Here is a 16877-nt window from a genome sequence, read left to right on the forward strand (position 1 = left end):
CTACCCGTAATGCAGCAATGACAATTGCCGCTCGTTGGTTCTGGCTTTTCAGATGTTCGGTTAAAAAAAAAAAAAAAGAATTGTAATCCCTATTCAATGCTCATGTAACTGAGTCATGTTTCCTTATTAGGGGTTCCAAACACCTCGAGGCAACAAAAAGCGAGGGGCCTGAGGTCTCGAGAGTTTTATCTATTTTCTTTAATCTGTTTCATTACATATTACTTGAACTGTTACTTAAAAGTCAATCGTTCTAGCGTTAAGATACTAATAACATTAACACAATGGCATTAACATTACTATTTCATTTCTAATTACATTCAATTTATAATGCAAGAACAATTAATATGATGTACGACGTGTTCTACTTTAGGTTATCTACTACTGTCAAGGACTACATTATGTGGCGGGTGGTTGATCATTTTGTTATGTCAATGCCTCAAGAATTTGTTCAAGCCAAACTCAAATTTATCGAGGCTAAAGCTGGAGTTCAGAAATATGAAAGATGGTCTAACTGCATTGAGAACATGATGACTCCGATGGACATGACCTTGGGAAGATTATTTGTCGATGCGCATTTTGACGAAGCTACTAAACAAACGGTAACTTAAATACTTCATTTTGAAGACTGGTGTACTCATTTAAGGGGTATTTATTCTAAATAACTCATTGCGCATGGCACTTAATATAGTTGTTAGGATTATGCTTTAGTGAAAACCTATTTTAGTGGATTTAAATTCTTTTTGCTATCGTTCCCAGTAAAAACGGGTTGAAAAAAGTCAGTCTTCTTCTCCGTATTTTTTTTTCAGTGAATCAATGACTGTTATAATTTTTTTATGGGGGAGGTGTGTGTGAGTGTGGTGGCTGGGGGGGCGGGGATTCGGTAAAAAAGGCTTGATCGATAAAATTAGCAATTTTCTAATTTAGCCCATACTTCAAAAAGTGCATGATTTTTCAAGGGACCGCAAAAATAATATTGCGCTAAAAATGATAGCCTTTTGAGGTGCTTTTTTCCGCCCTTGGTATGTCATCTCGGCCTCTATTTCGCTTTGTGTGTTCTTTGTATTGATTGTGATTAATTGAATGAAATCATGTCAATTTGAATTTTATTTAAAAGGCCTTTCCTCTCCTTTCGTATACCACTGTTCAGATGCTTTACCCTTTTTTGTTTTTGTTTTCTTTTGTTTTATAGGTAGCCGACATGACGAGTCGCCTTCGCAAAGCGTTTATCAACAATCTGCATTCTGCAAATTGGATGGATTATGAAACAAGACAAGCGGCCAAGGAAAAGGTACAGATAGTTTGTGAAAGAAATTAAAGGTACATAGGCAAACAGAGCGAAGAAAAAAAAATGTAGATTACGATGTTTTTCATTGAAGTATATATGAAAAGTACTTTCACTAGTGATTTTCTCAAGATTTCGCTCCATCCACACGTAACGACTATTCCATTGTCAAGATTTCATTCGATCCACACTTGCAGTATACCATAACTATTCTTGATTATTATTCGACACATTGTAACACTGCCCAAATACTGCCATGGTGCACTGACTACTTATTGCCCGCAGTTAAAAGATATCCTGCGATATACGTAATTTCGTGTGTCGGGGAGAAAACTGGCAAAGTAAAGATCGCGTCTCTAGCTTTTCTACAATAAACTATGCTCTGTTATGGATAATAAAACAATCATCCTGCTCAGCTTTGCAGAATATCCCCCCAGTGATTTTCAACTCAGTACTCGGCCTACAGCCTCGTCGGCTAAGTATCAGGCGATATTCCGCACGATTTATAAAGGATAATTGTTAAATATTTGATTTCTCATCATTGCAGGCCAATGCTATCAAAGAAGATGTGGGATATCCGCTTTACATAAAAAATAACAGTAAACTTGACGGGCATTACTCAATGGTGAGTAGACACTGTTCACTTTTCTGGTTTCGTCTTTGATTTTCAGGTATATAACACCCCATGGTTAAAGGGTCTATGCCCTCTATGGAAAATGGCAACGACAGTTTTTCACCATTGGTAGCTGAGTAGTGTAAAGCAATGGCCAATTTCTTAAACACTTTCCCATTAGGTAAATCGGTTTTCCTTGCGTCACGCATTAAAACAGAAAACACAGGCACACAGCGCCGACCCAGTCTCCACATACTTCATTGTAAATTTTTTTTTTATTTTAATCGTAAAATAATTTTGTAAACTTACAGACTCACAAAAAACTTATCAGCTTTGTGCTCGCAAAGTAAAAAAACCTTGTTTTTAACGAATTTTTCTCAAGCTTTACGTTTGACCGCAGTAGGTATACTAAGTTAGGGTTGAAAAATACTTCGAAAATACCCATATTGGCCATCTAGATTGTAAAAGTTAGCGTCCCTTCAGTCAACCCGTACCGTCCTCCCAGTAATCTTAAAAAGTGAAAAATAAACAAATGAAGCTCTCACATGTGTTATGGTAAGTAATGTTTCGGAACTTTTTTTCCCCTTCATAACTATTCAATGACACTATAATTTAACTATTCAATGAAATATATGTTGTCTCTCAAACTCACCAGCTAACGGTCAGCAGAGATTATTTTGAAAACACAGTTGCAATGAACAAGATGTTGATACAGAGACATCTCGGAGTGCTTCGCCAGCCGGTCAACAAGGATTTGTAAGTTAATTTGCTGTACATATGATTGTGCAAGCATGTAAGGACGGTTGATAAAGTCGTTTTTTACTTTCTATGCGGGTAAAGCAAGCCGAGAGCTACTGGAATCCAAAACGAAAAAAGCTCTAAAAGAAGTAGCAGTATATGGCATTTCTTTAGGTAATCTTTGGAAAACATCGTCTGCTCCTCGGTGGTCTTCGGTAAACTCGAATGACGTCATAAAAACATCACTAGTGCTACAGTGGAACCCTGATATATCGACATGCCAAGGGAGCAGTGAAATTATATCGTTATATCGAGACTCCCGATATATAACGATATTGCCTTAAAATAACCGAAACTGTATCGTTATATCGGGGTAAAATTAACATGTACTTTTTTTTACTCCATATTGTTTAATTAAACTCGTAATGTTTATGACTCACAAATGTAGCGTTTCAAGGTCTTTCAAGCACGCAGCCATGTCCTTAAACAATTTGCAAAGCATTAGACGTTATCAATTAAGGTTGCACAACAAAGTCTGTGGTATGAATCGTAAAAGGGAAACAAAACAAAACAAAAATGTTTAGTAAACATTTGAAGTTGCGACTGTAATCGTCTTTACTTTTCGCTGTTTGCGTGTTCATTGTTTTTCTTTTTTTAACAGACACTTGTTCATTAATTGAAGTACTCTTCAAGTTTGGCTTGCCTCATTTGTTTTATTTGCAATCTTGACGACGCATCCTTCATCGCTGAAAGAGAGGAAAGGAATTCTCTCTCTCGTTCGCCCGAAACGTCCAACGTAACAATATAACCTCTTCAGCTTCAGTAGCTTGCACAGGAGTCAGGCCTAGGGGCGTAGGTTCAATCACTAATATATCATCATCAGAGTCTGACTCGTCCTCTTGAGAGTTAGCATGCGCGAATGGTTGGACTGCCTCCAAAGCTTTCAAAACTGTGTACTGAACATCGTTATATCACAGGTATCCCAAGCTGCATGAGCGTTAAATTAAAGACTTTTGTTTTGACCTTTGTAATTTGAGTGTCACGATGAGTGTTACGCAATGGCGTAAATTATAAGGGTTTGTATGTGAATTTACGACACATACAGCTTGAGATACCTGCTTGGGATACCTGTGGTTATATCAGGGAAGATTTTACGCTCGGTGCGCTAAAAGCTCATCGTTATATCGGGAATATCGTTATATCGAAGGTCGTTATATCGGGGTTCTGTTATATCGGGGTTCCACTGTATATGCAAAACAGTACAAATAAGAAAAAAAACCAACAACAACAACAACTAAAAAATTAAATATATGTGGGGTAGCAGATCCCCTTTAGGACCTGTTAGGACTACAGTTTGTGATGAACTGTTCAAATCTGCTGTTTTCCAATCTCGTACCCGGAGTCCTTGGACTCTTTGGCCAGCGGTTGGTCGCCTGGAGAGACTCTGGAGTAGCCTAGAAATCCTGCGGTAAAAAGGCAGAACTGTTAACAGGTTAAGGCAGCCACTAAATAATAATAATAATAATAATAATAATAATAATAATAATAATAATAATAATAATAGTAATAATAATAATAATAATAATAATAATAATAATAATAATCTAGGCGACCATCCTGAGGACTGAGGACTCTTGCCACAAGATTGGTTCCTAATCAATCAGAATCGAGTTATTTTATTTTAATGCACACCATTGCTCATTAATTGTTTGTTATGAATATTCTCATTAATGAATGTTTGAATTTTTAGGTGGGGATTAAGTCCTGCACAAGTTAATGGTTATTACAGCCCTCAGCAAAACAGAATAGGTAGGTTGATAGCAGTTACACACGCCACAATTTATTACAAGTTTCTTTATTATAATTAGTTATAACAAAGCAAGTAAATTCGTGTAATCAAATTCAATTGCGCGCGAGTGCAACTCTTACGCATCTTGCGCACTCTCCAAACTTCCCGCGTGCTTCATGATCATATATCGATGAACGCACGCTGACGCATGAACCAATTGTTGCATTGTTTCCATGACAATCCAGGTTAAGTAATTATGATCATTGGCTCAGTATCCTCTCTAAATACTGGGAAGTCTTGAAAAATTCCTCGAATGATTCTCTTAAAGCGTAAAAACCTGGAATTTCATATAAACAAGTATGGCGCCATCGTCTCAAGGACGCGGTGTCATTGAAGGATGATTAGTGATTCGCATTCGAAGCTGAAGCGGTTGGCATGCTCGGTTATAGTCCCAGGATCACAGTCACAAAGGGTATCGCCATTGCGGTTTTCATAAATTCATGTTACGTTTCAGGCCTTGACTTGGACTTTTTACAAATACAAAGTCTTCTAATTATGTTATAATCTTCGCTGGCTTAACATATTCATTTTTTTTGAAAAGTGCGTGGTTCCTATTGTATTTGCCGATCTGAGAGGTTTCATAGTTGATTTGATTGCACAACAAAAAGAAAACAAATTATTGGCATTTTTACTTTTACATAGAGTAGTGACTTTTTGGAAAACAAAATAAGCTTCCAGGATCTAAAAAAATTAAGGGGCTACAAACTTTCGATTTCTTCGGGGATCTTTTTCAAGTAAATGAAATGTTACTTTATGTTCAGATGGAGTGAGTAACATAACAAAATGATAAAAAAAAAAAACCTCTGGTAGTTCGTAATCGCTGTCTCGATTTAGAGTGTTGCCCTGCAACGTGACTAGCACGTGACATACACCACCTGAAGTCACGTGGCATAAAAAAGATTTAAAAAAGGAATCGAACCCTTGTAACGCTTTAATTTTTTTTAATCCAGAAAGCTAATTTTGTTTTCCTAACTTCCAATGACAGGGTCAGGGAACAGTTTATTTTCTCAAATAGTAACTTTTGTTTTGTTTCCTTGGCAGTATTTTTGGCCGGAATTCTGCAATCCCCTGTCTACAAGAAAAATTACCCAAAGTGAGTAGCAGCTACTCTGGGGCCTCGACTGCGAACACAAGGATCACGAGACATTTTTTAGTGTTGCACTAATCTCGTACTTAAGTCTTCTCACTCTTCCGACAATAACATCTGTTAAAATCCGTTTTGACTACTTTTATGAGGTGTCAGGAATATTCGCAGTAATATTTGCTGATGGGCTCAGTGCTCACATCATGGAAAACAAGCAAACTAAAGATTAAAAAACACTTACAAAACACTATTCAAAACGTTTATCAGCAAGAACAAGTCGCACCTGTTACAAATCTGAGTTCAATCCTGGAACTTCTTTATATTGGTTATCGCTTCGTCCGTTGTATAGAGTAAAAAAGGTGCAAAGTGCGTAAATTACAAGAACTTATTCGAGGCGGCAGTCTCCAGAGGGTGATACTATATAATGATTAGTAGCAGTGCCTAAGTGGAATCGTAAGTTTCCAATGGCTGCTGTTTTTTGTTTTTCTAGTCCCGCTGACCAAAAAAAAAAAAAAAAAACAAAAACAAAAAACAAAAACAAAAAACAAAAAAACAGTCGACGTCTTCCTCATAATCTTCTTCTTCTTCGTCGTCGTCTTCTTCTTCTTCTTCTCTACAAAGATATTTTTTTAAAACCACAAAGTTGTATGTTCTTATTCATTTCATTGGAGAGATCTGTTTCCCCGACTAATCAAGAGCTAATGCAAAACCAAACCTCGACAATCATAACTGAACACATTACGTACAATGAATAATTGGTTTTATCATCTCAGCGTTGATAGGGTAATTTGGCCACAGTAAAGAGAATCGAGAAAGACGTTTCGAGCGTAAGCCGTTCGTCAGAGCGCTCTGATGATTGAAGGGCTAACACTCGAAACGTTACTGGCTCTCGCATCTCCCAGTTACGGTGGCCACCGTGGTATCACCACAGTTTCTTTAGAAACTAACCCACTTATCACAATTACTATCTTCCAGATATATCAACTACGGTTCTTTGGCAATGGTCATTGGTCATGAAATCACCCATGGATTTGACAGCACAGGTGATAAGAACACGACGACGGATACAATTACAATGGCAAACGGAAAAATATATTACAAAAAGAAAAGCTACAAGAAAATGAAAATTAATATATAGAAAAACGCCTTAAGTGCTTTCTTAAAGGAGATAGAGGAGGACGAGTTGACGATTTCGGTACACAAGGAGTTGTAAAATTTAGGTCCCTGGTAAAAAACGGAAAATTGTTTGATGTCAGTTCGACAAAGAGGCAAACGATATAAATGAGAGTTTCTTGTATGATACGAATGAATTTCTTTCTGTAAGATGAATTTACTTTCAAATTTTAAAGGAAGGGTACGGTTTTGGTAAGAGTACATGAATAAACCTTATTAAAATAGGTGTATGTCATGAAATTTTAAAATACCAAGTTTTCTAAAGATTGGATCAGTATGTGCATCGTGATCGTATAGAGCGGTTTTCAGGTGAGTAATTGCTCTAGCCAATCACAACAGGTGTAAACAGTATTAATCAGTATGTGCAGTATGTGCATAGAAAAGTTACAATTAATCTGATCACAAGCTCAAAGAAGAAATATTATTGACATTTGTCTAGAGCGGATTTCATTTGAGTGTCGAAAGTAAGTTCGCTTGTGCTTTGATTTTCCTTTACTACGCTCTGTGATTGGCTAGCAAAATTCGTGTCACTTTCTCAACCAATGAGATGTAAAACCAAAACCAATCTTGACGCCGATTACACGTATGTGCGTTGAATGCTGATTGGCCCATTACTGTTTACGCCTGTTGCGATTGGCTAGAGCAACAACTCACCTGAAAACCGCTCTATAGGGTCACAAGTTCATCAACTGGCACGTCTTGTTGATAGGTGTTGTATTAAAAAGGAAGGCCTTTCGACTTTTACATGTAAGTTACAAATTTCTTTTCAAGGTCGACTTTTTGATAAAAATGGAAAAGTGAAGGATTGGTGGTCGGCAAACTCGGCTGAAAACTTCAAAACCAGATCCGATTGCTTGGTGGAACAATACAGCGGCTACGAAGTGTTTGGAACATATGTAAGTAATCGGTCAATATAACTTTAACAGTACGGTTTAAACATGTACAAAATTAAAGATTTCGCTTTCCGAAAACGTTTCAACTTAATTTGAAATGCTCCTTATAATTGTGTTTCCTTGCTAAGAAATTTACCTTTAATTATTGTTTATACATCACAAATTCTACGTGTAACGTTTTTCCAAGTTCTGCTTTATCTGTTATTTCTGTTCCCACCAAACATGGCAAGAACTGATTAAGTACACTATTATGTGAAATTTAAAATTTTATGGGATAACTAATAATATAATGAGTGGATCGCCGCTCTCTCGCACACGCGGTGACCTATAATCAAAGAAAGTTTGAGAAAATTTTTACTCTTATTTCGAGGAAATTACCTTAGAAATGACGATGTCACAAATACCGCTCATGCAGCCACTGGAAAGGGCGCTACGACCACATTGGTAGCGGACATAACCCTTTATCCAGCAGTGACTGCAAGTTATCAAAGCACACATGATCGGCACTTGCCAATTTCTCAGCCACCAATTGCAAATGGTATACACTTTGTAATCATTTGATTTGCTAATGTGGGAACCCTCAGCCAGAGTCTAGCTATGCTGCGCCGTTGATACCTCAAAAGGCTGAAACACCTGTCCGTGGCTGCCAAAACTCAGGATCAATTATTTATTTTTTCAGTATGCTACCAACGTGGAACATGGTCTACTGTCAGGAGGAAGAAGTAACGGGCCATAACTTGAATGAAAGTTATTATTGAAACGAAGTTCACACGAATCCAGAAAAAGAACAAAAAAACGGAAGCAAAAAAACAAAAACAAGAAAACAAAAAAAGACAATCGTGAAGAAATGCGGAGCCTGTTATCCAAAACATATTACTGTAACGGAATTTTTTGAGAATTATTAATTTTTAGATTGAAGTTCCCAGAAATTCAGTCTTCCACGGGAACGTTACTAACCAGTCTCAAGCTTTGCATAATTCTCATGTGAACTGGAATTTAAATTTTAGTAGGACACGGATGCGGGAAACGGATACGTATCTAAAAATAGACTGATCTGTGAAAACACCGTGGCATGGGTATAGTATATGGGAGCTATATGCTCCGAGTATTGGGCTCCTTGGTTTGATTAGCTCTTGTTTGTTATAAAACCAATATAGAGTTGCAAAAACGACAGTTAAACAAACAAACAATCATTTTCTGTACATTGCCTTCCGCAACTTTCCTGAAAATTTCTCGCTACGTTTTGCGGCTTTCTACGGCTTATATGCTTTCTTTTGACTAGAAATTGTTCATTTGCAGATTGATGGCAAACAGACCTTGAACGAAAACATTGCAGATAATGGAGGGATAAAGCTGGCATATGAAGTAAGCTAAAGTTCAGTAACTTCTCATTCAGTTCCATTTGAGTGGTAGACTGTCACCACGTAGATTCCCTTCGAAAATGCCACACTCAAAATCTGTTCGATAGATGAAAATCTTGTATATCAAACACGAGGGAGAGTGTTTGAAATAGCTTATCAGATCATTAATAACTCTCGGAGCAAATGTTCACCAAATTCTATGATGAAGTAAGACCACATTTCCAAACTTCCTTCACGGTAGTCTTCTCTTTTGTTTTTAGCATGCGTTGCAGGCGAAATTGGGAGAGTGGGGTGGGGGGGGGGGGGGGGGTGGACTCTTCCTGAAATATATTTGGCAAATAATTTGGTATGTATGATACGTCATGTTTCTCCTCACTTCGTGGAAATTTGATGTTTCAGTGGAAAACGCGTTCGACTATGGACTATTCTATTGTAAGGCAGTATACAAGCTGTAAGAGCAAAGAACATTAGGTTTGAGATAAAATTTTCAGGTAATGTCCTTCATTGTTTAGGCTTATCAGTCTTGGGTGAGGGACAATGGACAAGAAGAACGGCTTCCCGACCTTGGCTTCGACGTGGATCAACTTTTCTTTATAGGGTTTGCTCTGGTAGGTTATGAACCATTTGGCTTTTGCTTGTGGTTTTTGTAGAATCTCAGTACTATTTTGATTGGTTTCTTTCGCGATCATTCAGATGCTGGCTTTTATTCATAATATATTTTGTATATTCATAAGGACGTAAATCATGATCATCCGGGTGAGTGCAATCCTGATAAGGACTGTTTGAAGTGACATTGACTAACGTTTTGATAGCTAGTAAACCTGAGCGCAAGCTTAAGTCATCTTCAGAGTCAAGTAAATTGTGGAACAACAGTGGAGGCGGTATAAATGTCTCTGGTTAACGTTGTTAACCTGATTGGTCAACGAAGTCGAGATGTTATTGGTCGTTTTTCAGTTAAGCCATGACGTCACATCACGAAATCGGGCTGAAATCGCCGCTAGTTTACACCAACATGAAGCTTGGCTCGCTTGAAGCGCGATGGGGTCTGTAACCGAGCCTGTTGGCACACAATTGCAGTTATTGTTGAGTGTTGTTAAACTTCATATGTGGCAATGATTCATATGCTACCTGTCAATCTTCTGTTGTAGCCATGGTGCAGTGTCTACAAAAAAGAAGCGGCCCTTTATCAGCTGAAGACTGATGTACACTCGTATAATAAATACAGGTAACCATCTCTTTTTATCTTTCCCCGTACGCAAGGCTTATTTAGGAACTTGTAAAAGTTAGTAAGGTGGTAAATACTAAGTTACATGTACACAGTTACTTGCTATATTCATGTTTGTAACAGTTGAATTCGGTTGATTTCCGGCCTAATTTTCTGTTGAACTTAGTTCTAATTTTATAGGTTTTGAAAACTCCAACTAATTGAGGGAATCGTTCATTCCTTCGTTCATTGATTTTTTCTCCTGAAGTTCATGGATGGAGGCGCGTGAATTCTCCCAAACCCCAGCCTCACACGCCCGTAGGTTAATCGTCTTCCCGGTCCCACTTTCACTTTCATCGCTCACTCCAGACGTTTCTGTCGTCCTGATAAGACACGACCCGATTTCCTATATTTCAGTAACGATAATTTCAAGCTTGGTAACCTGAGGTATTTTAGGGACAATCGAAAACCCATCACTCCTCCCAGAAACTCTTAAAAAAATGATAACTAGGTGTTGTATGCCCCGGGGGGGGGGGGGGTACTCCCATATAAGAGGCTAATGGGGATGTGCCGCTGGATGGGGTCGCATTTTCACGACTGGATTGACTAGAATGGGGTTGCATTTTCAGTAGAGTTACTAGAATGGGGTCGCACATTTTCGGATTTTTGGGGTAAGAAAAAAAAAAAATAAATAGAAAGTGACTTAGTTGGGATCGCGAAAATGACATTTTCCCAAAAAGTGACTAAGATGGGGTCTATAACTGGCCACAAAAAAGACTATAATGGGGCAGGGGCTCTGAGAGGCCAGCGGCACATACCCAGCAAAACTGAACCCAAGTACCCCCCCCCCCCCGGGATGTATGCCTTTTGCGGATCCGCCATGTGCATTTTTCGCGGATTATTATACGGTTTTACTTGTATTTGCTGTCACTCTCCCACCGTTGAATCTTACCTCTGCTAACTGAAGATTAACCACAAACTAACTGTAACGGTAGTTGACGAAGTAGACGCATCAACCAAACTGGATCAAATTCATCAACAAAAGGCTTTGTTAACACGTGTTTAAATGGCCATTTAAGGTTGTCTTGAAAAAAGAAAAAAAAGAGCGTTAGCGGCGTTTACTTAGACTTGCTAATTCACGAGAGTTGAGGAGTTCAAAACTTCAATTGCTGCGTACCATGCTTTAGCGGAAGATATGAATCTTAAACGAGATTGTAGCTGTGACAAATTTTCCCTGGGGGAGAGGGTTAGAGTTACATCTGTAACGACACGAATGGCCACACAGGGTTGTGTGTCCACAGCCAATGTCTCTTTGCGCATGTCAACTTCGGACCAACCAGTCAATACCCTGGTTTAATATTTTGATTCTGATGCAACAAATAACAAAGAACGATTTCTCTCCGTATGCATTTTTTTAAAGTACCATGATATGTGAGTCACTCCTTGATCATTACAATGGCATGCAGTTTACACGACCTCTAAAGAGACGCCATATATTATTTATTGATAACGTGGCGTTTACGTTGTTTCGTTTTTTGCCGTTGTTGTTGCTTTCTCGGCGTGTTAAGGTTAGTGCCTCCTAATAGAAAAGTATTTTTTCCCCATTTTTAACTACGCGGGAGAAGCAGATCTTAACAAGGGCTATAGGAATCCAAGAAAGAAACTGGAAGAGATCGCCGGGGCATTTTTAAGGGACATTCAAACGAGAATAACCCCCAAAAGCTGTAAAATACGAAACAATGTACGCCAGTCTTTTCCAATTTGGGCTTAATTGTCGCTGAAAAAAGATGTGGTTATCCCCAATTTTTTTCTGGATTTCAACAGCTCTTGCTAAGATTTACTTTTCCTACATGCATATCTATAAACCGCACCAAAAAAATACTTTAATTAATAGTCACCGTCCTGAAGAAACTACGAGTCTCCCAGCCCGTCCCGAGATGTGCAGGCGCATGCGCAATAGCCAAAGGAGGCACGGTCCTTAAATTAACTTAATGGCCCACTCGACAGCATAACACTGACTAGAAATGTCGCTACGTCGTCATATGTGAGAGGGTGTTGTTCTGTAATGAACTGTTTTGATCAGCACTGAACTTATTTTTTGAAACCGATGAGAAGTAAAATCATTACGGTTACTATTTTTCTTTTCCAATTCTTATTCAGCCAACCAACCTTTTTTGACTTTATTCATAGGGTTATTGGTCCGCTGTCCAACTTTGACAAGTTTTCACAAGCCTTCAGCTGCCCGACTGGCAGTAAAATGAACCCTTACCGGAAGTGCAGAGTGTGGTGATTAGTGATAATTTAGTCCTAATTGATATGTCGCATTTCCGGAGCGCCTAGTACAATTCATTTAACAGGCCATTTTCGAGTTGCTCTGAGCCTCGTTATGAAAGCGAGGCTTCGTGCAAAGCTTTTCAATATGAAAATAAGTTTGTTTTTTGCATGTGAATAAACACTAAATTTCAAACCAAAACCTATGCACAAAGCCTCCCTTTCACAATGACGTTCTAAACAACTCGGATATGGCCTATTGAATCTACATGTTGTTCAAATGTTAGACGTTTTTACCCTGCAAAGTAAAGCTTATAACTTGCTTTTTGTGAAGTAAAAGGACTGATACATATTTTCCAAGTTTTAAAACAAGTTGTATTTGTGTCAGCTTTTTTATTTTTTTTAAATAAAAGTGTACTTGGCAAGGAAAATTGGTAGCAGTATTTGTCTTTATTCCTTTTTGGTATGGTGTCTTCCTACCATTTGTCACACGTTTTTATAAAAGGCCAAGTTTAATTTAACAAATAACAATTAGGATAGACTATCCTGAACCACCATCAGCTAAACAATTCTATTCCTGTCTCGTTAAATTTCAACCAACCTGGCCACTCAATCAATGACGTTCACCTAATCCCGCTTGAACTTATACGCAGCAAAGGTGACTCAGTTAGAAAGCTCGTAAAGCTCATTTAATCAACAAAGCTAAAACATTGCATCCTCTTGGTATAAATAGACGTCTCCCCCTAACTCTCAAATGCTACCAGTCCACCCCACCTTTTAACACAAGAACTGTCCCAAAGGGCACGCATACGAGATATAATTTATATACTTAAACAAACAAAAGTTTACTCTCTTTAACCTAGCAAGGAGATAGGTTGACTCGACTCCTACGTGACTCTTCCTCTCATGTGACCCTTCTACGACAGTAACGGCCTCCTCCTCATTTTCAGGACAAGTAAACTATAATTATATAAAGGCTTATAAGAAATTATTTACGAATTGCAGGAGTCGCGCAGGCTCGTCATCACCTTTTACTGCTACCCGTGTATGTTTATACTCAGCGGTGTGCCTCACTAAATTCGACCAATCAGAATGCGTCATTTGATCAGTGGTTTTCGCGTCGACGAACATCAGTCTGGAGGGGTTAGCCTGTTGAAAGTTTCGTCGTCAACGAAGTCTGTGGTATTTTATCCGGTTGAAATTCGCCTTGAAGTTATAGGAACAAATTGGCTTAGTGCTGGTACGGGTTACTTTTCAAGCTGAAGCGTTTGTTTGCGTTTTTTAGCCATTTCAATGGTGATGACCTCGCGCTTGCCGCCATGTTGTTTTGATTGCTGATGCTACTGCTTTTCTTGAGGCTAAAGCTACTTACTGTTGCCGGGTTTTGCCAATTTTTTTGTACCTTAAGCTAGCTTATCCTTTTTTAAGTTACAATTTTTGGGGTCTACCCGGGTCTGCCCCTTATGGTTTTCCTGTTGGAAGACGTTGAACTAATAAAGAATCTATGAAGAGATTGATCGAGTTAGCCAAGTGCCTCAACTGGGTGTAGACAAAACCTGGCTCAACTCCCGGGAAATCGACCGGAAAAGCCAACAGGCGAATGCTATTTCTCCCCAATAAATCCAGGAAGGAAATGGTAAGATAAAAAGGCAACCTAAAACTAGGCAAAAACAATAAAATATAGACTGAGAGCAGTCGTACTTGCCTCAGATCATTCGCGCAAAGTGACGGTAAAATTAAGCAAATGGCCCTTTGCAGCTAACGGTCACTGATCTTGTCCAACCTTTGACCGAGGAGTTCCAGGAATTTTGTGGGTCATCAATGGTTCTTCTTGTTGTCTAGCTAAGAAGTCATTGCAAACTTCACAGTTCTGAACTTGATTGTTGATTTAGTCTGCCATGCTCGGCCAAAATAGCACATTGCGCGCTCGACGTACACAAGCATCAGGCCCAAGGTGGCTGGAGTGAGCTCTTGCAATCATCTGAGGTCTCATAGAAGCAGGAACAATCACTTTTATTCCTTTGTACAAGACTTCATCTTGAACTTTTAACTCTTCTTTGTAGTTCCAATCCTCGTGGATACAAACTGGAACTTCCTCTTTGGTAAGTGGCCAACTTATCAGAATCATGTTCATGAGACTTTGCAATGCAGCATCTGCGATTGTGGCTGTTTGATTTGCTGATGAGTCCCTTCTGATAAGCGCATATAATCAGCTTGATTGATGTCAGCAATCTCTTGAAACAACAATAATGCTTCTGGCTGAACTGGAAGATCTGATACTCTGGGATGTTTCCGTGTTGGCTGTGATCAGCTTGGAGATAAGCTCTATTAAGCATATCAGCAATATGCATCTGTGATCCAGGGAGGTACTTTACATGAAGATTGTACTTCTGTAATCTAAGTAGCATTCGTTGCAGCCGTTTTGGTTCGGAGTGTAGCGACTTCTTGAATATTGGTACCAATGGCTTGTGGTTTGTCTCCACTGTCGTTGATTCTCTTCCATGGAGGTACTAATTGAAACGGCTACATGCAAAAACTATCGCCAAGCACTCTTTTTCTGTTTGTGCATATTGGCGCTCTACAGCTGACAATGACCTTGACGCAAACGCCACAGGCTGCCCGTTCTGAAGAAGCGTGGCTCCAGGTCAAGACTCTGATGCGACGCATTGGATGGTGGTTTCACTGGCTACGTCATAGTATTTGAGCACGGCTGGTGTCGAGCTGATCATATTCTTGATGGTTTGGAATGCTTCTCTGGCTAGCTGACTTTCCCATACAAACATAGCATTCTTCTCGGTTAATTTGCGTAGTGGTTCAGACACTTCTGAAATTGTTGGCATAAACCTGGAAAGATAGTTGAAACATCTTAGAAGGCGTTGAACTGCTTTCCTGTCGTCTGGTCGAAGCATGCTTGCAATGTCCTCGTCTTTCAGATGTGAACGAATGGCCCATGTAGGTGGCTTGGTATAGCCTCAACTTCAACTTCTTGTTTAACTTCATCTGCATGCTGCAGCAAATTCTGTAAATTGCTGTCATGATCCTTTAGGGAATCTTCAATATTTTCTCCACTACCATAATACAGAATGTCGTCTGCAATTACTTCTACACCGTTGAGACCTGCAAGTGCTTCATTCCGACGACGCTGATATTCTTCGGGTGCGCTGCTGTGGCATTCGTAAATACCAGTACCTGCCAAATGGGGTCCAGAATTTTGCAAGCAAGGAACTTTCTTCGTCTAGCCAGTTAATACTTTAGCTTTGACAAAACTTCATCGACTGTAGGCATTTGGTATTTTGGCCTCTTGATAGCTCGATTTAAATCTCAAGGGTCTAAGCATACTCTTACTCGGAGCGGCTACCTGTAAGAATCGAGAACTGCATTTCAGCGACCACTTGGTCGAATTTCTTATATTTCGCCTGAAGATACCCTTGGATTAACTATTTACGAGAAAATCATATTTTGAAGTTCCAAGGTATTTCATTTTTTGAGAAAATTGCAAGAGTTTAAAATGCGGCCTAGGTGCGGTCATAGGCCGATGAAAACCGCGAAAATTAAGGTCAAAGGGCAAATCCCCGTTCACGGTGTAAAATAACCCAATGAACTTGAAACTTTACAATTCAATTCAATTCAATTTTATTTACACTTACTACAACGAAATACAATATATTTTACAGTGAGAAAAAAATTAAACGTACAGAGCAATTTACTTAATGATTTTACTTTCTACAGAAGAAGTGCGTGGTGGCCAAAGGAGCAAAGCTTTCGTGTTGGCCACTACCTCTGTGCAGTTAAATGAAATAGGGGGAAGAAAAATTGATAACACTGGTTGAAGAGCTCTGCTAGTTAAATTAGGCTTGGGTTAGGAAAATACAACAGTAAGGAAAAAGGTGTTAACAGCAAATACATAAGTACATAGTATACGTTAATTTTTTTTATATTATTTATGTTTGGCTATCAAGCAGAAAAAGTTACACAAACCTAACCAGCCATCTCACAAGAAAATTAATACAATAAACATTCCAAACTCGCTGGCTGCTTTCTAAAGCTTTCTTGAAACTAATGCCTATTTTCATGAAAAGTGTTTCTGGTATGTAATTTTCTCTAAATTAAATCTCATATCTCGAAAGACGAAGAAAAGAACTTTATTTGTTTCAAGTTTCAAGCTCTGATTCAAACTCTTTCCCACTCAAGGAAGATCGAATATGCGTGCGATACTTGCGGCTCGCAATACAGGTCACGAAATACAAGATCAGAACCGATTCACAAACACTTGACATCTGAATCCCGTGAATGTTTCCAAACATCACATATTGGGCCCTAAAACTAATCAGACTGACCGAAGACAGCCATTCAATGTTCCCAGATTTCTTCCTTTTCTGCTTTAAAGTAATATATTTATTCCGGTCAAT

At 38.8% G+C, this 16877-nt stretch overlaps 1 protein-coding gene across 4 annotated transcripts in view; it reads left to right on the forward strand.

Moving 5' to 3' along the window:
- The window catches only part of LOC146484657 (endothelin-converting enzyme 1-like), a 31892-nt gene extending 19000 nt beyond the window's left edge, over positions 1 to 12892 (forward strand). For all 4 annotated transcript variants that reach the window (XM_085104753.1, XM_085104755.1, XM_085104754.1 and 1 more), the window contains 12 exons: positions 371 to 599; positions 1190 to 1288; positions 1830 to 1907; positions 2551 to 2651; positions 4384 to 4442; positions 5524 to 5575; positions 6542 to 6609; positions 7511 to 7635; positions 8932 to 8997; positions 9506 to 9601; positions 10142 to 10218; positions 12388 to 12892. In XM_085104753.1, coding sequence (XP_084960879.1) covers positions 371 to 599; positions 1190 to 1288; positions 1830 to 1907; positions 2551 to 2651; positions 4384 to 4442; positions 5524 to 5575; positions 6542 to 6609; positions 7511 to 7635; positions 8932 to 8997; positions 9506 to 9601; positions 10142 to 10218; positions 12388 to 12487 — 1150 coding nt within the window. In that variant the 3' untranslated portion in view covers positions 12488 to 12892. The remainder of the gene's footprint in view (positions 1 to 370; positions 600 to 1189; positions 1289 to 1829; positions 1908 to 2550; positions 2652 to 4383; positions 4443 to 5523; positions 5576 to 6541; positions 6610 to 7510; positions 7636 to 8931; positions 8998 to 9505; positions 9602 to 10141; positions 10219 to 12387) is intronic.
- Positions 12893 to 16877: the final 3985 nt, after the last annotated feature.

This window comes from Pavona decussata, unplaced genomic scaffold, assembly GCF_977016875.1.
Source record: "Pavona decussata unplaced genomic scaffold, jaPavDecu1.1 SCAFFOLD_32, whole genome shotgun sequence".
Taxonomy (NCBI): Eukaryota; Metazoa; Cnidaria; class Anthozoa; order Scleractinia; family Agariciidae; genus Pavona; species Pavona decussata.